At 28.5% G+C, this 26,115-nt stretch overlaps 2 protein-coding genes across 2 annotated transcripts; both read left to right on the plus strand.

Moving 5' to 3' along the window:
- Positions 1-741: 741 nt before the first annotated feature.
- Positions 742-1,584, plus strand: LOC126655271 (short-chain dehydrogenase ptmH-like). The gene has a single exon (XM_050349380.1). It carries the CDS (start codon positions 742-744, stop codon positions 1,582-1,584), a length of 843 nt encoding a protein of 280 aa, XP_050205337.1.
- An 8,817-nt stretch (positions 1,585-10,401) lies between these two features.
- LOC126657589 (AP2-like ethylene-responsive transcription factor ANT) lies at positions 10,402-13,897 on the plus strand. Its single transcript, XM_050352297.2, has 9 exons — positions 10,402-10,797; positions 10,895-11,468; positions 11,547-11,629; positions 11,755-11,763; positions 11,855-11,943; positions 12,034-12,107; positions 12,215-12,265; positions 12,537-12,613; positions 13,044-13,897. Exons 1-9 carry the CDS (start codon positions 10,527-10,529, stop codon positions 13,631-13,633), a joined length of 1,818 nt encoding a protein of 605 aa, XP_050208254.1. The 5' UTR covers positions 10,402-10,526; the 3' UTR covers positions 13,634-13,897.
- Positions 13,898-26,115: the final 12,218 nt, after the last annotated feature.

Below are 26,115 nucleotides of genomic sequence, written 5' to 3' on the forward strand. Positions count from 1 at the left end.
AATTAATTTTTTTGACTTCTTTTAATTAATGATCAAACTTTTAATTTCGTCAATTTTGATAAATATCTTTCGATCAACAAATGTTATGTTTGGTTACAAATTACAATTGAAAGAAAAAATACAAAATCTTTGACCTTTTTTTATAAATATATCTAATTGACTGCAATTGGGATATATTTATCGGAATTAGATTACAGTTATTCAAATTTAAAAATTGAGATGAATGACAAAAATCGACAGTATTAGGATATTTTTCATTGATTAGGTCAAATACAAAAAACTATGTATAAAAACTATATATAGGCCAAAAAATGAACAATAAAAATGAACAAATAATTTCAGTTTGGTTCGGTTTGAAATTATTAAGAATGTTAATTTTTTTATTATATGTTCGATTCAGAAAGTACAAAAATATTAATTCACTTTCGGTACAAAAATTCTGGTTAGTTTGGTTTAGTTCGGATTTTGAATTATTTAAGACCCTTATAAATTCGTTTCAATTTGATTTTGAAAAAATAAATTAGATTATATGATTTAATTCTAACATAATGTACAACCATATTTGCTATGGTCGAACACTAAACTCCATTTTTGCCGGCCAACAGAGATGCCAAGGATATCCCACGGGCATATTCTACTCCTCAGCACAAGCTGTGAACAAGAAGAAGATAACCTTGCAAGATTTATAATAATATACCAACTATAAGTACTAATAACACCATCATCACTAACTAAACAAATATGGATGGTCTAAAAGTTGTGTTAGTCACCGGTTGTGCCAAAGGCGGCATCGGCTACGAGTATTGCAAGGCACTCGCCGAGCAAAATTGTCAAGTCGTGGCCTCTGACATCCCTCAACGCATCGACGACATGTTAGACCTCAAATCAGAGAAGAATATAGAAATAATCGCCCTCGATGTTACATCAAACGAAAGCGTTTCATCAGCGGTGGACTATATTATATCGAAGTATGGGAAAATCGACGTTTTAATCAACAATGCCGGTATCGGAAGCACGGGACCACTGGCAGAATTATCACTAGACACAATTAGAAAAGCATGGGAAATTAACACATTAGGGCAATTAAGGTTAGTCCAAAACATTGTGCCCTACATGGCATCAAAAAGAAAGGGTATTATAGTAAATGTGGGGAGTGTTGTAGGGCTAGTTCCTACACCATGGGCAGGGTCCTATTGTGCTAGTAAAGCTGGGGTTCATGCCATGTCACATACATTAAGAGTTGAGCTTAAGCCTTTTGGAATTAATGTTGTATTAGTAATTCCTGGTGCTATAAGATCAAATTTTGGTAGTGCTACATTGGAGAAATTGGGAAATTCTGATTGGAAATTATATAAGGATTTTAAGGACTCAATTGCAAAAAGAGCTAATTCTTCTCAAGGTAGTAAATCAACTGATGCTTCAATTTTTGCAAGGCATGTGGTTAAGAAAGTTTTGAGTAGTAAACCACCAAAACAAATTGTATTTGGTCATATGACTTGTTTGTTTGGTTTGCTTTCTTGGTCTCCCCTTTGGGTTAGAGATCTTTTCTTCTCCACTCGGTTTAATTTGAATAAAAAGGTCTAGATAAGTACATAAATTATGAAAAGAATATATTTTTATTAGGGTTGTATGCTTATGGACCAATATTTATAAAAATATTTAAAATGGATTATATTGTGTGAGAATTTTGTATAAGAACTATATATGTTTAAGTTATTGTTAGTTTTGAGAATTTTATGATGATATAATAAAAAAATATGCAACTGTTTTGTTCAATTGTTAACGGAATTACTATTATGAGCTGTTAAATAGACAAAATCAAAAATTGAGTATATTATTCGAACGGTAGACATGGTCGCACGTCGGTTCGAGCTCAGAAACGGTTCGTTTCATATCTTTAAACTCGTAATTCAGTAGTTTTAAACCAAAAATGTCGATTTTTAAAGCATAGCCACCATTATCTAACGGTTCTACATGTAGTATTTTTTTTATTTTAATTGTTTGGTTAGTATTCAACGTCTCCTAACCTTTAAAACAAACATAGATTTATATATAGAGCAAATTATTCTAAAATTCATACATTTTTTATAATTCACATTTGCATCCATCTTGTTTTATGGTCAAATGATGTGATCTTTTAGTTTTAGTGATACAAACATTAAAAATTGTTATGTTGAAATTTCAGAATTTTGTTGTTTAAGACGAGAAAAATTTAATAAAATAGTTTATAATTTTGTACTGTTTTCATTACCTTAGTCCTTTTAAAAAAATCAGTAATTTTTTTTTTATGAACGAGCTTTCAGTTACATAACACTCTAATTATTAACAGGATATTGTCTAATTTTAAAACAAAAAGGATGAAAATATAAATATTAATTATGAAAAATATCAGAAATGTTAGAATAATTTGCTCTTAATTATATAAAAGTTGATGGGTATTGAGCTAACACCATTACTATAATGAAGGGATATTCTGACATACAGACAAAGAATAGAAAAGAGGGGTGAAAATGAAAGAAATGCAAAATATGGAGAGGCAAAATAAAGGAGTATAACAAGGCCTATCCCACCATTTGTAGCAAAGTCCCACTGACCCCTCTAACCTTATTTGTGGGTGGATTTAATCATCATTACTTCAATCAAAAACAACATTAATCTTCCCCCACTCATTATTCTCTTTTCAATTTCCAAATCATTTCCTCTAGAAAATCTGTCTCCATAAACTTGGATCATGCAATATTTTGCATGCAAATGCATTGTGAGATGTTTCTTTTTTTCTATTTTAGGCCTACTATGTGTCATGATAACATTCTTTATATATATATATATATATATATATATATATATATATATATATATATATAATAATAATAATAATAATAATAATAATTTGGTTCGGTTGGATCATTTGACACTGTAATAAATTTGGACTTACGTCTCGGTTTAAATAAAAAAAATCTCAATTAAATTTTAGTATAAATTGAACCGAAAAAAAATAAAAACGACTATTCATATTGGATTAATTTTTTTATATTTTTTAGTAATTTTGACTCGGTTTGCTTAAAATAAATAAATTTAGTTCTAGTGAAAGCACATCTTTAAATAAGACCTAGGGGTGAGCAAATATTAACTGAAACTGAATTAAATGAATTAACCAATCTAATTTAGTTAAAGGTTTTTGGTTAACTCTGTCATGAATCTTTATACTTAGTTAGGTGTTAAGAGTTTTAAAATTTAATTAACCAAATTAATTGAATATTTTTTTTTTATTTATTTATTTTTATAATTATTTTTTATATTTTTATCTATTTAACCAAATTAACCGATTAGTTTGGTCATTTTAATTTTATATTTTAAAAATTTGATTGTACGATTATTTCAATTTCGGTTAATTTGATTAATACGTTTGGTTTGGCTAAAATACTAACAACGAACTCATTTCTCTCCTTTTGCAGCAATTAGTGATATAGCATCATCATAGAAAAATATGAAAAATATTGACAAAATCATTGGAGAGTTTAGCTATTATTATGTTTCTTTTGTCAAGTCATTGTCTATGTTCTTTATAAATTAAAGTCATTGAATAAATGTAATTTCAGAGCAAGGGACAATATTTAGGTCCTTGAATTATCATAGGAGAATTACTGAGATTAGTATAGAGATTATGCTTCATACTATATTATATTACTCATCATTTTTGTTATTAAACCATTTATAGCTAAAACAATAAACCAATCCCAAACTCAATAGGTTTCTAGTCTTTATCTTGCTTGTAATTTTGTCTTCATGGAATTAATTAAAACTTAAAGTAGAATTAATAAAGTGCTTTTAAAATTCCTAAGGCTTTAATGGTATATATAATACAAAAATAAAATGTAAAGCATGTTGCTTAAGGGGGCCATCACCCATCATCCATCCAATATTAACTTTGAGCTACCCAATCATACCAACTCATACTGAACCAAATTTATCAATTTGTATCCTGATTTACTTAGTTATTATTGATTATTTAAATGATATTAAGATCTCTATTATTGGCCAAAAACGTAAATTAATTCAAAATGGAGAGAGTATATATTTAAAAACAATTTGTTATTTGTAAAAGTTAGTTAAGTTGTTAGGGAGTTAGTTTAATTGCTGAGCTGGCTTTATAGCCGTTGCTGATAACAAACATAATTGACAGTTGTCAATTATGTTCTATAAATAGGTCTGTAAAAGTTCTTTATCATTTAATGAAAATCAGTTCATTTCTTCTTTAATCTTCTTCTTCTTCAAATTGTTATATGCTTTGATACCATATAACCATGTAATTTCAAGGCTTACATCTGTCATTTAATGGTAAAATTCAGGCCAAACTGCAGAATATTTGACCATAATAATTGCCAACAGTTCAAAACTTATCAATAATAAGAGTTACGAGTTCATCTATAGATACCTCTGTTTTATGACGGCAAGATGAGGTGGCCAAAGATAGGAACGAAGGACTGGTAACCAGAAGAGGATGGACTTGATCTTTTAAGAATAAATTGTGAAGGGCTTTCAAGGTAGTGATCATTACTAGCAATTCCATTTAATTTAAAACATTGGCCACTATTTGAAATCTTCAAATCCATTCTTTCGAAACAACACTGCTACTTAACCTATAAGATCACATGTCTTCATCCTCTTAATTTCTACAAATATCGTCTTTTAGTTTTTTTGAATCCCTAAAATTTAAAATACCCTTAACACTGAGTTCCTTCTTCAAACTAGATTTTTTTTAAATTTGTTCAATAAAGACTCAAATAAACCAAATCCATTGTTATTCTTCTTAAATCTGTTAATTTACGGTGGTATTGGGAGGCAGCTCAAGGTGGTCCAGCCGCTGTTGGAACGGCGGCTGATGCTTCTTGGGATAGAGTGGGGTATGAGGTGATTTTGGATTGGAATTCAACCATCGTGTTTGTCAAAGGGTTGAATCTGCGATCCTAGAAGTTGATCCTACACAATCCAGACGTCATTGTAGACACGTGTACTATAATTGTGAATGGTTAGAAAATGAAATAATTTGAAATGTTGAGTCACCAACAGTAAAGGAAAAATGGTCAGGAAATGTAAGAAAAACACAAAATGGCTAATGGTGAAAATAAACACCGCTAATTGAATATTTGCGCTATTTTCTCTAAATTCTTTTCTATACAATATTTATTACATCCTATAATTATTAAAACTTACATTAACTTTTAACCGTGAAATATTTATTTATTCTTTAAAAAACATACTATATGTATAATAGTGAATATTTATTAAATTTGGTCCATCTGTACAAAAGTTGTATTTTCTTATCTATACAAAGTATGGTGAATTTTTTTAAACACATATGTATAATTTAAAAAAAAACATATTTGTATAGTAGTGAAATCTTTTAAACACGTATATTTTAAATTTAATATTGAAATGTTTATTAAATTTGGTCCATCTGATATAAAGTTTAATTTTTTATTTTAATTTTCTTTTTAGTTTTAAAGTTGGTTAGACTTGTTATGCACTCTATGCATTGAATAAGAAAATGGAAGTTGTTGGATGCACATTATTTTGTCATTCATGTAATTTTTCTACCAAAAAATGCCAAATATGAGTATTATATGTTCAATGAAATTATCTCTTGAAAAATGGTTTCTCGTATTAACTTCACTCATTTTAACTTAGTACTACTTGACAGTAATTAATTAATGATTGTCCAAACAAAATAACTGTAATGCAATCATAATAAGTGATCATAATACCAAACTATAATCAGTTTGATAAAAATATTTATTAGCATAAATCATAATAAGACGCAGAGTAATTTAAAAATGAAGAAATGTGAAGATAGAGAGTAGAAAGAAGGACCTATAACTGAAAATGAGAGACAACATAATATGATTATTGATTAAATTATAAAATGGTTTCACCGTACTAGTAAACAAATCTGAGACAATCAACGATTGACAGAGATTCAATTTGCCTTTTTATTCCGCTAACAATTAATTATAGACACTTGTATCTACGTGTATTTAAAAAACAATTAAAATAAGAATTGTCGATTAGAATCTCGTAAGATTTGGATATTTATTGTTTTTATTTTTATGCCAGTTTGACATGCTAGACACAATTAAATCGATTTTTCAGTAATAGCAATTTTTTTTCAATTTTGGTAATACTAAAAACATAACTAAACCGAATCGAATTGTATTTTAAAATTCAATTATAAAATCATGACCTTTGCGCCAAGTTTCAAAAATAACATAACCTTTGAAACGTGTCAATTATAGACACCACCTTTCATTTTTTTTCAAAAATAACATCTGCGATTTTTAGTGGCATTTTTGCTGACGTGGCATGACACGTGGCAGACCCATCGGTTGTCAAAGTCAGCAAAAATTCACCAAAAAATGTGCACAAGATGAAATTGAAAAAAAAAATGAAAGGTGGTGTCTATAATTGACACGTTTTAAAGGTAATGTTATTTTTGGAACTTTATGTAAAGGTCATGATTTTATATGTAATTAACTCTTGTTTTAAAAACATGTCGATTTTGACACTCACTTTCAAACAGAGCTGTAAAACTGCTTGAACCAGTGTTTTAAAAATCAATCCGGTGGGGACACTGGTTCCCGGTTCAATGATCGATTAAACCAGTTTAATAAAAAAATTAAAAAATTAAAATTAGCGATGCATTTTAGATATTTAGCGATCCGTCACTAATTCTTGTTGTCCGGTTCAACCTCCGGTTTTATACTGGTTCGATCTGGATCAATCTGGTCAGATCTGGTCCAATCCGATTCAACCGTAAATTTTGGTTTTTTGTAGTTTTAGACTGAATTACTGGCCGGTTTGTTATTTAACCGGTTTGACCAGCTAGTCCAGTCGATCCGGTTTTTAAACATCGGTTTGAACACCCCCTGTAGCAATACAAAAGAACATTTTCTACCAATGCACTATTTACTAGGGTGACCCTGGCTGGTTTGGTAATATCTTTGGCTCTGGCTGAAGACAAAGGCACAGCATGCAGTAGTATCGGACAAGAAAGAGCAGTCAAAAAAGAGAGACTAGCCAATACTTGCCTTGGATCATTTGATACAGAAACGGTGTCGTCTCTTCTTGTCCTACATAAACCCTAGAATTGGAAGCTATATACTGCTCTTATATATTTCTGAAGTGACTAGATGGACATTTTGTCTTTCTTTCTACCCGTATTAGATCCTCTACTCTGGCCTAAGATTAGAACTACTATTGAATTAAAGGACATACTCTAACTATTCATCCATGAAACTTGGTCACCACAACTAAGATTCTAGTCTAACTTTGAAATTGTTTATAACAAAATAAACATGTGATTTTTAGTCTTCTATAGGAAAATTTAAGAATTTTTTTAAATCATACTTTATTGGATCTCACATATCCAATTCCTTAAAAAAAATATAGTTAAATTTTTTTTATATCAGATGTTATGAGTGTCAAATAACTAATTTACCTAAAAAATTTAATAGTATTACTATTATTATTATTGACATACTAGCGCACGTGAATTTCCATTGGATTTGAATCGTGAAGCATAAATCCATCTAATTGAAGGATCAAACTTCAGACTTTTGGATTGTAGATAATATGATATTTGATAAGTCACTGAATGTTTGTGGGATCTGATAACTTGATGAGATTTGTAATCATAAACAAAGAGGTTAAGAAAAACGCCGACAATAAATAATGGTCGGTGTGACACTCAAGTCAATGGAAACAAGAGTATAAGACTGTAAGAAATAGTATAATTAGAATTTTACCTAAAGAAAAATCGTAATCCATCCTCAAAAGAAAAACAACATGTAACATTCGAGTCTAATACTTACTAAAGAAGGCACTTCTCTACCCCCCCTTTCATCCTGTAGATTTTCCAATTCGTTGAAGACTCGCCACCAAAATTGTATTCTAACAGTCCTGATTTGGCCTACGATGTGGCCCGACCTACTATCATTCTTTCCTATGATTATGAGAGAATGATTTATTTAGAAGATAAAAAGTTAGCACGATATGGCCTCGGTAATCTCCATTAGGCATATGAATTGTTCCCTAAGTATTCGTATTTTTATTGTAACTCAAGGTCAACTAATTCATTTTCAACTGTTATGGTCAATTAAGATAATATTTACAATGTTTTAGTAACTTAAGGATAATACTTTCTAATTTTAGACCAATTAAAGACAAATAGTATCATTTTGGTTATCGAATTTATTTATATTGTATAATTTTATTCTTAATTAACCCTAAAATAGAGAATATTATCCCTAATTGATCAAAATAACTGAAACCAGATTTGTTGACCGTGGGTTGCAAATCCAGGGGCCGGATGACCCTTTGCTAAAAATAATTTCATAGAGTGAACCGAACCCAAAAGATATAAGTAATAGTTTTATTATATTGTTTTTCATAGAATAGTTTTATTATATAAAATGGCAAAAATGGTATGGATTAGTCGCATTCAAGTAAGCAAAGAAAGAAAGGGGGAGACAATGTTATAACCAGTGAGTATATTTGCAGGGTATTACTGAGAAGTCCTATCCACTTGAGATAATGAAGTTTCTTGCAACCTACTCAATACTACTGCTGCTCCTATACTTTTGTCTTATGGTGTAGCTCTTTCTCAGGAGCACGTAACCAACCAAACCGACCGAAAATTAAACCAAATCAAACTAACCCAAAAATTATTGGGTTAATTTTTATTATGATAGTGGTTTTCTAAAATTAAGTGAATATTTTTCGTGCTATATGAAATTCTAATAGTAGTATTCAAAATGTATATTCGAGACATGTTTGGGTATATTACGTGATAAAACACCTTTCAAAAAAATAGTGAACAAACAAACTCAGTTTTAAAATTAATTTTCATAAAACATTTTCTTCTTTATAAAAGTGCACTCGATATTTTCAAATATTTTTCTTAACTTCTAAAATACTTTAAATGCTTCAGTTCGGCATTCATTTTTTCATAAAATATAATCGAACAAAAGGTCGTGTCTGAACGTACGCCTGGGTCAATGGACTCGGTGTTAATTATAATAATCGATTAAGGAGAATATTATTTATTTAAATTAATTAGGAATAATATTAATTATTTTGAATTAATTAGGAATAATATTAATTATTTTTAAATCAATCAAATAACACTCTTATTTTTTGCCAGTTAATTTTTAAATTGGGTTATCACAATTTCTAAATGCGGGTTTTTAATATAATTTAAGGATTAATTAATCTAAAAATAAAAATATATTATCTCTGATTGATTAAATGATAAAATGAGAATTAATTAATTCCAACCCACAAGTTCGAAATTCGTGACGACTATTGTCTCTAAAATATTCTTACAAATAATATTATTTCCTAAAAAAAGATATTATTTTTTATATGTTTAAATAAGGGTTAATGTCATAAAAATTTATCAATTTTACACGTTTTCTCATTTTAATCACGCTGTTTAAATTTTCTCATTTTCATGCACGAACTAGCACTTTTTCTCAAATTCATGCAGGGTGTTAAGGTGTCACGGCTCAATTGGTGTAATTCGCTGAGGTGGAGGTCATTTTACACCAATGAATGAGTGTTATCTCAGCACCGTACTTGAATTCAAGAAAAGTGCTAGTTCGTGCATGCAAATAGAAAAATTTAAATTGCATGATCAAAATGAGAAAATGTGTAAAGTTTGTGATTATTTTTGACATTAACCTTTTAAATAATAAAATATGTTAGTATATTATATTTTGATCTAGGTTTAATTCTCTATTTTATTGGTGGAATTAATTGGCATTTAAGTTTGATCTTAAATAAATAAACAAAAAAAGGGAAATGTGAAAAAGAAAGAATAAGATAGGAGCGTTAGGATAATATCAAGTAAATAGTAAAAGCAAAAGAAGAGGTCTTTCTCATGCACAGATCCCTATGGAATGCATCAACAATACCCAGCATTTCTCATTCTTTTTGTTTTGTTTAAAGGAACTCGCTTTGTTCTCTTTTCAAAATGAGCAAAAGCTCAATTTAGCCCTCAATTTTATATTCTCAAAGTTAAATAAATTATTTTCAATTGTTTCAGTCAAATAAATTTTGAAATTTATATTTCAAAATCAAATAAATCACTTATAAGTTGTAACTCTTTATTTAATTATATCACAATTTTTTCTAATCTGTATATATCAAACGCGAGACTTATTCAATACCAGAGTACAAGTTTTGAGGTCTAATTAGCTAAAAAAAATAAAAATGACTTACTTACCCTAAAATACAAGTTTTAACACTTAAATGACTTATTTAATTTTGATATACAAATTCAAGGGCAGAGCTGGCCCTTTTTCAAGCAAAAATTTATAAAAAAACAAAGAAAGAAAGCTTATAGATTCAGTTGCAGTAGTTTGGATTTTCTTTATTTAAGACAGATGATTATATATATTGGGTTATGATTAGTTTATTTTTCTTCAATGATTAAGTTCTTCAAGAGAAACTTATAAACCACCAAAGAAATGAAATCTATCAACAATGGTGATGAAAATTCAAACTGGTTAGGGTTTTCACTTTCTCCTCATCATCACCACTCTACTTCTTCTTCTTCTTCTTCTGCTCATCATACTTCAATGGCGCCAAGTTTTTTCGATTCTCAGACAAATTTCAGTTATAACAGTTACTGTAATGAACATCAAAATACTGGGTTTTACTCCTCTTTACCAGTTATGCCACTTAAATCTGATGGGTCTCTCTGTATTATAGAAGCTCTTACCAGATCACAACCTCAAGGTAATGTAATGGCTGGTTTTGTGTATTTTTTTTGGGTAATATTAATTTATCAAAGTTATAAGTTTTGACTTTTAAAATTTTATTTTTTAATGTGAAGCATCAGCAAATTTAGTGACATCTTCAACCCCAAAACTTGAGGATTTCTTCGGGACCCATCATCATCATCAATATGAAACCAGTAATCATACCGAAGCCATGAATCTTAGTTCAGACAGCATCTATTATCAAACTCAAAATCACAGACAGCAACAGATTCAACTCCAAAGCTACCCGTATTATGAAATGTTAGTAGCAGATCAAGAACAACCAAAACCATCCCGTGTTCCAAATTTCAATCTTCAGCTTCCGACAATAACAATTAATGGAAATGGCGACGAGTTAAGCGAAATGAGAAACTGGTATTCAAGAAACTACGCGTGCATGGCTGATAATAATAATGTTAGTGCAGTCACATACGGAGATTTGAATTCTTTGAGCTTGTCGATGAGTCCCGGCTCTCAATCTAGCAGTGTTACGGGCTCTCAACAATTTTCAAGTGCTGTAACTGAATCTGTAGCAGTTATAGAAACTAAGAAACGAGGGTCTGATAAAATGGATCAGAAACAAATTGTTCATAGGAAATCTATTGATACATTTGGTCAAAGAACTTCTCAATATAGAGGTGTTACAAGGTTGGTTCTTTGTTCTTGATCTTTTTTTTTTAACTTATTTTTTTAATTTATTACTGAATGTTTTCTTGTTATGAACAGACATAGATGGACAGGGAGATATGAAGCTCATTTGTGGGATAATAGTTGTAAGAAGGAAGGTCAAAGCAGAAAAGGAAGACAAGGTTAATTAATTAATTAGTAAATTAAAATTATATTTTTTGTATTTTATTTTTTGAAACCAAGTTTTTACACTAATTTTTGTTTTGTTTTGTGTTTGTCATGATTTGGGATCAATAATGATTTTCAGTTTATCTGGGTAAGAATTAATTTTTTTTATTGTTTAATATATCATGTAAAATTATTTTATAATGATTATGAAGTAATAAATCCAAAATTTAAATTTTTAGGAGGTTATGATATGGAAGAAAAAGCTGCAAGAGCTTATGATCAAGCTGCACTTAAGTATTGGGGTCCCTCTACTCACATAAATTTCCCTGTAATTATTGTTTTAACTTTTTTATTATTATTATTATTCTGCAATACTAATTTGTTATTAGAGTTTAATTTGATTTTTTTGTCTTTCTAGCTGGAAAATTATAAAAAGGAACTTGAAGAAATGAATGATATGACTAGACAAGAGTATGTTGCTCATTTGAGAAGGTAATAAAGAAAAAACAACAAAAAGTTTTTTTGGCCTCTCTTTATTGTCTGAAACTGCATGCTTCACTATTTTTCTTATCTTTGACTATCACCTTTTTTTAATGCAGGAAAAGTAGTGGTTTCTCTAGAGGTGCTTCTATGTATAGAGGAGTAACAAGGTCTCATTATCTTATTTTATACTTTACATTACGGAAATTTGTCGAGTTCTATATTTCGACTTTGAGTGTTAGTTTTTGAAAACGCTTTTAAAACTTTATAGTAATAAACTTTTTTAATCAAGTTTATTGTGTTATCATTTTCTGTTTCCACATTTTTTTATTAAGTATTTACGTTTTCGTGCAACATTATAATTAGTACATGTACTTAAATCCTTAGACTTTCTGTTTTGTTTCCTATGAAATTTATGTTAGTTTTTTCGATTTGGCTCAGGCATCATCAGCATGGAAGATGGCAGGCTCGGATCGGAAGGGTGGCCGGAAATAAGGACCTTTATCTAGGAACATTCAGTGAGTAACTTGATCAAACTCTATTTTTCCATTGAGTTTTACTATAGTAGTAGAGTAGAGTTAAGTATAATAATTAAAAATTGAGTCCAACTAGATTATTGTATAAATATTTAAAAAAAGTTCGATTTTTGAAGATTTGTTCTATTGTTTGTTTGTTTTTCTTTGATAATTATTTGTTAATTTTGTATATTCGTAGTCTTTTTTGCATGAAACGTCTTTATTTTGATTGACATGAAACGATGGTATTTTTCTGTAATTCCGTTCAAACAGACCATCTATACATAAAATTAATAGTAAAGGGACAATTTTAAACTCAAAAAATTAATAAGAACCAAGTAAAATAAAAGGTAATATTCTAAAACTTTTCAAAGGAATTGAGCCGTAAAAAATTTATTGCTCTCTGAAATTGTTAATTTAACTGTAATTTCAGGCACACAAGAGGAAGCAGCTGAAGCATACGATGTAGCAGCTATAAAATTTCGTGGTGTAAATGCCGTAACAAATTTCGATATAACAAGGTATGATGTCGAAAGTATTATGGCAAGCAATACGCTTCTTGCCGGAGAATCAGCAAGGCGAAACAAAGGCACACCAACCACTAATAATGATGCTGATGGGGCAATAAACAATAATCCTTCAATTCCTAGCAACACTGCAGTTGGAGAGGAAATAATCCCCTCGCTGAAAATCAACAAAATCGAATCAGATTGGAAAATGACAATGTACCAATCCGCCCAGCAACTCGAGCAAAAAACATCGAACATCGTCGATAGTTATAATGCCCGAGCCGCCTTTTCATTGGCACTGGAGAATGTGAATGAAGATTTGAGCAAGACGGGGAATCACTTGTCGAATGCATCTTCGTTGGTTACGAGTTTAAGTAGCTCGAGAGAAGACAGCCCGGAACGAGGCAGCTTGCCGATGCTATTTTCGAATTCTTGGATCCCAACAGCTCAAATAAGGGCAGCTGCAGTTTCATTGCCTCATATGCCTGTTTTTGCTGCTTGGACAGATGCATAGTCTAGAGGAGTGTTTTGGTTAGGTTGGAAAATTATTTTGCATGGGAACTAAAATCAAAACATGGGATAAAAGGGAAAAAAAAGTAAGATTGGTTGTTTTAATGTGTTTTTTTTTTCTTTTTCTTTTTTAAGATTTAGTAGTTAGTGGAGAAAATTGGGTGGGGGCAGGGTGGTAACTAACGGAGTTGTTGTAAGTAACACCTTTTCATGAACAAGAACCTCAAATTTTCAAACCTATATCCAATTCCATCTCTCATTTGTCAAAGTGAAAGTTTAATGACTCACTGAATTTAAAAAATACTGCTTTTTTCGATTTTAATTAAAAATAATTATTTTATTAATTATAGTTTGCTTTCATTTTTATACAATTACATTTCTGCAATCGTGTTCGATTTTATCTATAGTATACATGTTGAATGATTATCTAATATAATTAAGTTCGTCTAAGAAGCGATCAATGCACAAATAAAATCAAATTCAATTGCATAGACTTAATTTTAATTATAGACTTAATTTTAATTATATAATCTTTTAAGGTATAAAATACAAAAAAAACTTCGAGATTTCTCCAAAAATACAGTTCAGTCCTTTTTAATTTTTCGAGCACAATTCAGTCTCGAGGGTTTTTTTTGTACCTTTTATCATGTTATAATTTATAAATTAAAAGTTTTATTATAATTGATAAAGGTTCAATTGTAAAATAAATAATAAACTTTAGCGTGTTTTATAATTTTAATATAAATACTAAATTTTTAAAATATGAATAATTCGAATCACCGACTATTGATATGGACTATTATGGCATCCACTGTTCTGATGTCACATTAACATTTCTTATTAAAATAATTATTAAATGTTTTAAATTGTACAAAAATAATAGTTAGTGTTTTAAATTACTAAATTTTTAATTTATATTAAAACTACAAAACACGTTAAATTTTTTATTTTATTTTGCAATTATTTTGAACAAAAATGGAGAATATTTTTTTTTTTTGTTGATCATTAAGTAAGCCTAAAATGAGATGAATTGGAAAGAAATTCGCAAAGTGATGGTGGGGAAAGCTTTTAATTAATTAAAAGGCAATGTGAATGATTATTGCAAAATGGGATGATGACCCCTCACTCAATTCATAATTAGGATCAACTTTAGTTTTGGTATTATGAAGTACACAACATGACAGATATTATTTTTGGCTGCGAGGCTTTGAATTTTGACCATAATAATCATAAAGCTCAACTCGATCCATTATTGTTCTCCATCAACATAACATCATCATTACTCATTTCTCTTTTCTTATCTAAGCTTTCTCAAAAGTTTACTTGCATTTCATGCCAATAAATTTAACAAAAATAAATTATATAAAAACAAATATCAGAAATTAAATTAAACTAGTCGGGTTGGTTGGTACGTATTTCTAGTTGATCCAATTACTTTATTTAATTTATATTAACATTAAATTTCAATTGTTTATATTTTAAAAATTAAACTAAAATAAAAAAACTTAATTTTTTTATAACAGCAAATTGAATTCAATCATGTTAATAATTTGATACCTCACTTTCAAATAATTTGGTATGTCACTGTCAATTCGGTTAACAGTTTCGTATAAGAATCTACAGAAGGCTGTAATTGTTTGCATAACTGAAAGTGAAGTACCAAATTGTTTGATTTTTTTAATAGGTTGTACCAAATTGTGAATTATACATATGTGGAAAACCTCATGGTAATTTGTTCTTTAATTATTAAGTTTAATTTAATTTTAATATAAAATTTGCATGTCACCTTATAATATCACGTTCTTTCAAAATTATCATAAAAAATCACTACGTTTCAAAAAATATCAAATCTATCACCATTTTTAAAATACGGCAAATTGGAGCTCATTGGGCAAACATAAAATGGCATGATAGAACATATTTTTAAGAGTTAATTAAATTTTAGTCACTTGCTTTGTACCTATTTTCAATTTTATCACGACCTTTCATGTCTATCACAAACGTGTATTTCAACTTTCATATGTGCAATCCGGCGTGTTTTACCATGTCACTTTCCGTTTATCCAGTCAATTAAGATTTGCCGCAGTTTAAAACGGTGATAAATTTAATTTTTTTTAAACATGGAGGTTTTATAATGATAACTTCTAAAGAATTTAATGACATTAAAAAATGATATAGATGTGGTATTTGATATATAACGTATCCTAAAGATAATACTAAAACAATAAATAATAATTGATAATTAACGGTCAAGAAAAATATTCGGTCATTTTGTGTTTTAATTAGTTCTACCGTTGTGTGCGCTCGCGTATCATAATGTAGAAAAAGAAAATAAAATTGAAGGTATATTTGTTTATATACATATAATTAATTAAAGGAAAATCCTAACAACCCCATAAGAATTAGGGTTGGGCACATACATTTTGACATTATTAACTTTGCTTTTTCTGGTATTACAAACAATATTTTTTTTCCCTTACATAAAAAGAATACTCCCTGTTAAATAATTACTATCATCTTTAGACTTGAATCTTGATTGAGTGGAAGGGCCTTATGATATAAGAAATAAAGTCACTAAACAAGGCAGACATGAGTTAATCCATATATTAGTGGGTCTAGAACTAAATTGACAGAGTTATTAAATAATATTATTAAAAGATAATTAATTTAACTGTTGGAATAAATTAATACAATTAATAATTCTTATATTTTATTATGATAATTCAGGTGAAAACATCAATTTTAAAACTGTTTTAATCAACTCATAACTGATTTTAATAATACTTATCAATATTAAAAATATTAGCATATTGTTGAATATTTTAAATATTTATATATTAAATAACATTAAAAAAAATATTCCAGTAATTATAATTTATTTTTTAAAGTAACTAAATTATTTAATCTATAACAAATATAAAAGTGTATTTGCTGGGGAACACTTCCATTCACGGACAAAAATACCCTTTATATATTTGTGTATAACAAATAGAAAGATGACATTCCTAATCTATAAAGCAAACATATTAAAAATAATTATCGCAGTAGCTACTATTATGTATTAAATTCCTAATCTTAAAAGGAATTGTGCAACAACTATCATTATGTGTTAAACTTCTAATTCTAATAGGAATTGCACAGATATATCGTATATATAAAAGAATATGACGAGTTTTATTAATATTAAATAATCATATTATAATATTTGTGTTAAAGCTTTGATATTTTTTATATTAAATAGTTATTTACAATGAAAAACAATATAAATTTATTTCAATCATATTATCATTTTTTTAATAAAAACAATATCAAAAATTAAATATATTGCTTAATTCTAACTTTTTAACATTTTTAATAAAAATAATTAAAATTTTATAAAATAATTAAACAAAACAAATAAAAAAATACAAGTTTAATAAAATTTAAATAATAATATATTATAAAAAAATATACAATTATAATATTAAATAACAGGGTCATATAGATATCGTTAACGTGCGTAGCACGTGGCCAAAAAAACTAAGTCATATATAAAAAGCTATTGAATACCCTTATTTGAGATTTTGATGACTAGTCAAATTATTCACACATGTGTGCTTTGCTCATTCAATTTAGCTATCATTTGTCCACTTATTCCATCCATGTAGCCTCAATTCTATTTTAGATTTTGCTTTGACTTTTAAATGGAAATTAATCCTGTAAAACCAATAAATTTAGGGGCTTTATCAAAAATATTTATTTCTAAAATTTTAAAATGCTACTTTTTACTAGTTTATTAGTAGATTATTATTAACTCATTGACAGATTAGACATAAAGAAATACTTTCATAAAAAAATTAAAAATAAAATATAGAGCATAATTTTCCTAAATTTAATAGTAATTCACCCATATAATTTCGAGTTTTGTTCACTACAAGATAAACTTCCAAATTACTCCCAACTCCCAATAAACACCGATTTAGTAATAACTAAATAATGATAAAATAATTTCAAAAGGAAAAGTTAATGATAAAATTATTTTTAAAATTGTAAATTCCGAAGTTTGAATCAGGTAAATAATCAAATTAAAAATTTCTTCCAATATAATTTTAGTATCTCTATCAAGACTAAAAAAAAAAAAATTATTGCACTTATAACAATCTAACATCCAACTCCAAAGACTTAGAAGCAGTGGCAGAGGCACATGATTTGTTTGTTCAAGGGTTTAAATTTAGTGTGTGTTTCAAATATAACTTAGTGTTTGTTCAAGGGTTTAAACTTATTATTTAAGGGTTGGAAGTAGTGGTTTAAACTTAGTGGTGTACAAGTTTTGAACTTTGGCGAGATGCTAAATTATAGTACTTGATTTGTTTGTTCAAGGGCTATATGAGTTGTTTAGTGCTTGATGGATTTTCCTTATGCATGGTTAAATTTTGAGTGTCTTCTTGAGTTTATTGGTTTCAATGGGTATTATTTTATTATAAAGGTTTTTCTCGGATTTTTAACTTGGTTTATACCTTGGTTGTTGGACCGGGTTAGACATTGGTGGCCCGACATGTGAAAAGAAACTGAGCGACGTGATGACTCAGTTGACTCACTACTTTGAAATCGTTTTATCTTGAGATAATGTTTGATTTGAGTTTTACCCTATTCTGGATTATGTTTTAAAAGGCGGGAACTCAACCTGACTTGACTCATTATATAGGTGGTGATTGTTTATATGGTATGTTTATGCAATGTAACCGCGCTTTGACTGTGTGGTGCTAGTCATATGTGGCGTCTAATACTCCTTAGAATTAGGATTGATTTTAAATTTAATTTATACTTTTCTTAGACTCGTCAGTTGTTTGTGCTTTCAAGTCAAACCAGGGTTAGGTGCTTGCGTGGAGTTTCACGTGGTTGAGCAAGTAATGAGTTTGTATTATCGTTTACCGCTTTATTAAGTAAAGTATATTATTTTAAATATCGTATATGCAGCTTTGAAAAGGGTTTTTAACTCATAATAGATCTGGATTGTAACGAGCTACTCGATAGGTATTATCAAGACCGTGTGCACCAGTTATGTATATAATTGGCGGATTATTATTTGGCCTACTTTAATTTCGGCGAAGTTATCTTTAGCCTACTTTGAATTCGACGATGATGTATTCTCGTCTATTTAATATTGATTCAATACTTATTCCAATAATAATTTTTTTATTTATATATATATATATATATATATATATTTGTTTTAAAGGTTTTTCACTTAATAAATATAAACGTTCGTATACACTTATCTCAGTATAACTGACCCCCGTTATTTAACTATCTTCAGATTTTCAGTTTTGAGCAAGTCTTGGACCTCCACTTGATTGATTTCTCGAAAGTTTACTTTGTTTTGAATAAAGGAGTCAAAGTCATTTTATATTCTTAGATCGCAGTAATACTAGTTGTGTCTTTATTATTTATACTATTATTTTGCCAGTTGGTTTTGTTATTGTTTTACGTACGTTGTCATGATATTATTATGGATTATGATATGTTTATTATAAACGTCATGTTATTGGAGTCTCGGATTGACCCGAACATTTGTTTTATTAATTGTTGATTTAAACTGTTAGAATTAGGTTAGACTCTCGGTTGCCCCCGAGCAAGTTTGTACAGGTTTAATTGTATTGTATGTTTATCCGCGAGGCTAGTTACGAGTTTTGATACCACCATATCCATATCCTAATCCCGGTCACGATTTCTAAAATTGGATTGTGACATATGTCCTCTAATTTTGTACCTGTATATGGGTAGGGTTTGAAAAGATTCGGACCGATTTTGATCAGGCTTATAAAGGCAAGACTTAAGCCTGGTTCGAACTTCAAATATACTAAGTCCGGTCTTAATACTATTTTACAGAATCGGGCCGGAATCCCAAAGCGCACGAGTCTACATTAAATATTTATAATATTAAAATCTTAAAGCGCACAGGCATGCCAAACCGGACGGACACCCTAACCCATGAATAGCTCTTTGTTAATTCAGATTAATAGTAACATTAAAATTTATTTTATAAAATAATTGTCATGCGGATAAGAGCGGAAACATTTTTTTAATTTAAGCGGTATATGGATCACTTTTTATTTTTTTATTTTTTAATAATAAAAAGAAAAATTATATATTTTATTATTTTTTATTTATCTTAGTTTTAACTTTTTAAATTTAATATAATAAAAATTTAATATTTATAATCTTCACATGCTAAACGAAAGAAATGTAGGAAAGTGGTAGAGATACATAATCCAATTTACAAGATATAGCCAATAATAGAAAATTATTGGCAAGATCTAAGCTATAATTACTTTACGTAATCTATTCATGTCACCATATCTCCTTTTTTTTCCTTTTAAGTGGCAACCATGGAACCACATAAACATAATTGCTTTTGCATTTTCTAAAGACTACATTAATTCTTGGCGGGAAATTAATTATGTTAAAGGATCTTCATAATCTTTTACCATATCCTTTTTATTGAAATTTTGATGCGACTGTAGAAAAGTGAGCATTTGCATGTGAGTTTCCACGTAGCAAATTGTTATTTGTCGTACACATATATAAACAATTAAAATTAGTGGACTACTATTTATCGCCCTAAATTACTACTTACCGCTCAACTTTTTACCAAAATACCCCTAAGCCATTTTCAGTTTTTTAAAAAAAATCAATCCTCTCAATTCAATTAAAAACCCAACGAATATCCGAGCGAATTTACAATAAAAATGTCAAAATCGACTAGAGATAGAGGACGGAACCTCCGGTAAATAATCGGTTTTTATTTACTTAATTTTTTAATTTTTTTTTAATTTTTTTAATGGGCCATCGCCAAATCAAGGCGATAGCCCATAGGGTCCATCGCCAAATCAAGGCGATGACCCATTAAAAAATTAAAAAAAAAATTAAAAACGAAAAAATTAAAAACCGATTAATTATTTGAGGTTACCGCCCTCTATTTTTAGGTGATTTTGATATTTTTATTATAAATTTTCTCGGTTATTTGTCGGGTTTTTAGTTGAATTGAGAGGATTGAGTTTTTTTTTAACTGAAAATGGATTAGGGATATTTTGGTAAAAAGTTGAGCGGTGAATAATAATTTAGGGCGGCGAATAATAAAACCCTAAAATTTAAAGAAATAGAATGAGTTAGTTCAAGTGGTAAGCGGCTTGATATCACTTAAGTAAAGTCTCAGGTTCAAGACTTATGAATGCAGATAATTTCTGCTGGCAGACTCACCCACCACGCCAAGTGTGTGACGTGGGTCAGGACTAGCCAGTGCAAAGCCTGTAAACCGGATGGACAACAAAAAAAACCAAAAAAAAAGAGAATAAAATTAAAGGAATTTGTTTTTGATAATGAATTAAAGGAAAATCTTAACAACCCATAAGAATTAGGGTTGGGCACAAACATTTTGACATTATTAACTTTGCCTTTTCTGGTATAACAAACAATATTATTTTCCCTAACATAAAAAAAATACTACCATTTTCCTGTTAATTAAGTATCATCATTAGACTTGATTGAGTACCTTTATTCTTATTAAGTGGAAGTGCCTTAATTATGAGTATAAGAAGTAACGCCACTAAACAATGCAGAAATGAGTTAATCCAAATATAATATATTGGTGGGTCTAGGACTAAATTGACAGAGTTTATAAAATAATATTATTTAAAGATAATTAATTCAACTCTTGGAATAATTGAATACAATAATTCTTATTATTGATTATGATAATTGCGGTGAAAAGATCAATTTTAAAATTCTTTTAACCAATTCATAACTGATTGTAATAATTTTTTCATGCTAATAAAATGTATCAATATTATAAATATTAGCAATTTCAGTTATTTTTGTATATTTTTAATATTTATATACTAAATAAAAATTAAGAATAATTTTATTCTAGTAATTGTAATTTATTTTTTAAAGTAACTAAATTATTTAATTATATATATATATATATATATATATATGCAGATATATTTTAAAGCTAGTTGTGCCTCAAAGTACAGTACTGGTGCATGAATGAACAATAATCTCAAAAAAAAAAAAAAATTAAACCCCAAGATGTAGATGAGTTGTTATGGCGTTCTTCTAAATTAAGTGAGGTCGCGGGTTCGAACCGTACATGTATGCAGCCGTTTAAAATTTAGGGTCAGAGTTTGCCTCCCGCAAGGGACCTACACGGTTCGAATAGAGATTAGTTTAAATGTAGAAGGTTTAAAGGTGTCGTTTTATAGTTGAAATCCGTTCAGGAAATCTTATGAATTCTGTATAAAAAAGTAGTCTTTAGTTATTGTTTTTTCATGCAAAAAAAGAAAAAGCTTAAACAAGGAAAAGAAGACACAGTTAGGTCTAAAGGAATATCAACTCTCAATATGTTTAAAGTGATGACTAAACCCTAAATATTTGTCCTTAATCAGATAAAGGCGTACGGACAAGTTGTTCTTCAAAATATTAATGTAATTTTTAAAAGAAAAAGTTAAATAAATGATGGTGTCTACTGTCTCCTACTCATTCTATACACAGTTTTATGCTTTAATCACCAAAATGTGATTTACATTTACTAATCAAATCTCTTTGTCTAATTACCAAAGTTGGCAGTCGTCAAAAGTAACTAACTGATCGTCTATTATTGTTTTCACGAATGCAATCACATTTGATTAATGTTAATAAAAATTTATGAATGTATTTATTAGGAATAATATAATTATTTTATTTTTAATTTACTTTATATATTTTATCATTTGATTAAATTTAAGTGATTAGAATTCAGCAAATGCGAATCCATTCTTAATTGTATGTCGTTTTAGAGTATGGCAAACATATTAAGGAGGTAATTAATATATACTGAAATTACTAAACTATCCTTATTGGTTATTATTCATTAAATACTTATCTTATACATTTCAAAATAACTTTAATATTATTGATTGAGAAACAAAAAAGCATAGAAAAGTATAAAAATATTTAGAAGTTTTTATAAATTAATTCTTTCATAAATAAATAGATAGATAGAATTAAATGAAGTTATTTTAGATAAAAAATAATACCATGTCTTAAAATTTCTTAAAATGTCATATAACGTAAAATATTTTTAAATTTTATTCATATATTTGAAAGTAGAGGGAGTAGTATTTATTTAGTAGATAAAATAAGGCAAAAGGTACAAAAAAACCCTCGTAGTTTTAACAAAAGTACAAATCACTCTTTTTACTTTTTTGGATATAATTAAGCCCGCTTTGTTTTCAAATAGAACAAATAACCTTTTCATCCAGCATCATTAGAAACACTCGTTAATGGCTAACATGTCTCTCATAATCATATAAGGAAAAAGTTCAAAAATATTTTTAATGTTTAAAATATTTACCGAAAATTTTGAGGGGGTAAGTGTCTCAAAAATAAATCAAAAGGGTTTATTTGTTCGATTTTAAAATAATAAGGATTTAATTGTTCAATTTTATTAATATGAGAGCTTAATTGTATCCAAATAAATAAAAAAATTGATATGTACTTTTAAAAAAAACCGAGGATTTTTTTGTACCTTCTGTCATAAATTAACAAAATAACAGGTACTGTTACAATGAGCACTTTCTATATAATTTCTCCTTTAACTTTCAGACTAAGCCCAGTAGAAACAAAAGCCCAAAGGAAGGATATAACACGTGGCCTCAAGTCCAAAGGAAACATTTCTAATTCTTCTCCACACATATGATAATAATAAATATCATAATTAATTCAGAAATATATAATTATTTATATTATAACTATAATTAATGTGATTTACTTGATTGGTTATGATATTTATTATTGCAACATGCCGTCCGGTAAGTATATGGTTCATAATTTTATATGTGTGAACTACTAGAAATCAGTAAATTACTAACGAAAAAATCATAATTTAGTGACAGATTTCGGTAGGTTATTTATTAATTTTCGAATAAGAGTAGTATTAATTTAATTTTAATTAAATATGTTAGTTAACTTTTTCTGCAGGGGTGTAGGAGCAGGAGCAGGAGCAGGAGCAATATATTAACTGAATGGGAAATCAAAGCATTGCATAGATAGTTTACTGTTTTGAATGAATTCGTAATTTTGTATAAATATCAATCCATGACATACAATATATATTTGGATGAGTGACTTTAAATTTACATCTGAATTTATGTCCTTTGAAAGGAAATGCTATATTGTTAATATGTTTGGCGTTTTTACTACATTTTGAATTTTCATGAAATACATACGAAAGTGTGACTCTGACTTGCTCCATTATTAGAAGAAACTCAAAATCAATTATGATCAGGGGCGAATTCAGGACTCCAACGTAGAATGGTCGAAATTTTCACGTTCGGCTATTTAGTATAATCAAACGACAAAAACAAAGTTTAAATGTGGTAATTATGTTCAAAAAAATGTGTGCTAAGTTTTAACCGACTTACAAGAAAAAACATCAATTCACTTAAAGTTGCATAATTCAAAGTTGTCCATAATTAAAAAAAATAACAGATTTTTTATATCATTTTTTCAAATATTCCAACAAATTCTATGGTCCAAACTTGTTAGTCCGGTTTTCATCAAAATAGGCCCAAAAACCCACAATTCGTATAAGATCGCATAATTCAAAGTCGTCAATAATTACAGAAATATCAGATTTTTGATCCCATATTTTTCATAAAATTCAAATCCGCATTTAACTCCACGTGACGCACAAAATTGAGAATGCAAGTTTGACATACTGATGGAGGAAGAAGGATCATATCATAAACTACAAGAGGGAAACAGAGCAGCAACATGGCCTAGTATGAACCATTAACAGGAAAGTCCTACAGTTGAAGGGCATTAGTTTGGTTACAATTAAGTTGTGGGTCACTGCACCTACAAACCAAAAGATCTAATGAATTAATAATGAGCAAGATGTAGTAGCAACCTCATAATTCTCATCTTTTCATATCTAATTTTGACTTCTTTGGTTCCCCATTTAAAATGACCCTCTCATTAGGCCTGTAGGGGACCTTACCCTATTGAGGAGCCATTACATTTGTAGGTTGGTCCTTTCTACTATTTGGGGGAACAACTGGACTGGCCCATAAATAAATATTATGCAGCTGCAAGCTGCAAATTAAGAAAGGATTTTTTACAAAAATATTTTCTAAAAAAAGTATCTGCAAAATTTAATTCTTATAATGTAATTGTTTAGTTATATCTCATCGCGTCTCAATTTTTATATTTTTACTCTGCGGTTTCCATTTGTTTCTGAAAAACACGATTCGAAACCATAGTAGAATCCGTTTCTTCAACAATTTCTAAATGACTTGAAATGGTATCAAACGGTTTTTAAAAACATGATTTGCAACCGTTTTTTAGAAGTTGTTTCTTAAACAGTTTCATGAAATTTAAAATGGTTTCAAACAGTTTTTAAAAACAAATTTTAAAACCGTTTCTAAAACATTTTTTAGAAAAAAAAAGAGTATTTTTATAACTGTTCAGAGTAAAAAAAAAGTAAATAAATAAAAAAATAAATTTTTAAACTCAGGGTATTTTTTACAAATATTTTCAAAAAAGAGAGTACTTTCGACAAATACTCAATTGAGCGGATTTGAATCGGTTTTAAACGGGCTTAGCTTTTAAATTGTAAATTTGAACATTTATACAGTTCTAACATTTACTATTAAAGTTCGGCTCTAAAAATATAGTTCTCTCAGCTCGGATCGGGCATTCTCAGACATATATTAAAAATTAATCAATTGTATAACTTAATTTTACTCCAATTAGTTTGATTTCAGACTGAATTTCAGGCAACAATTAACATTCAAACTCGGTCCAAAGCGAATCAGGTTTGGACCAAATGGATGGCTACCTAGCCAAATATCAATTTTAGTTGTGAGACATAGTAAGTCCTAAGTTGATATGAATGATATTTTTTCGGCGTAGTTATGTTTTGAATTTTAAAATTTTTGTATCTTGTATCGATAAATTGAACCTTTTAATTTTTATAATTATATCTAATTTAATAAATTTTTTATAATTGTGTTCAAAATTTTAAAATTCAAACCTTTACTTCTATTATAAATGACTAAATTTTATAAATGTTGTTTAATTTTTAAAATAAATTAATAAAATTTTAGTCGTAATTGATAAAACATGCAACGACTTAAAAAATGAAATTTATAATTTTAGATATAATTATATAAAAAATCTTTTAAATTAATATGTTTATAGAAATTAAAAAAAATTATCATAATTAATAAAAAAATAATTAAAATACATATTGGCCTAAAATTTTGGGTCGTTATTAGCCTAATTGAAGACAATTTGTTGGGCCAGGTTAAGATTTATGAACAAATAAACTATACTATTTATTTCGGGTATCCAATCAAATCATACAATAGCCCCAGAATTTAATTCTTTTTTTCCTCCCAAGGGGGATCCTCAAGCACATAATTGAACCCTACAAAGTACAAACAATTTGGCATTTTCTTATCT

Source organism: Mercurialis annua, linkage group LG7 (assembly GCF_937616625.2).
Source record: "Mercurialis annua linkage group LG7, ddMerAnnu1.2, whole genome shotgun sequence".
Taxonomy (NCBI): Eukaryota; Viridiplantae; Streptophyta; class Magnoliopsida; order Malpighiales; family Euphorbiaceae; genus Mercurialis; species Mercurialis annua.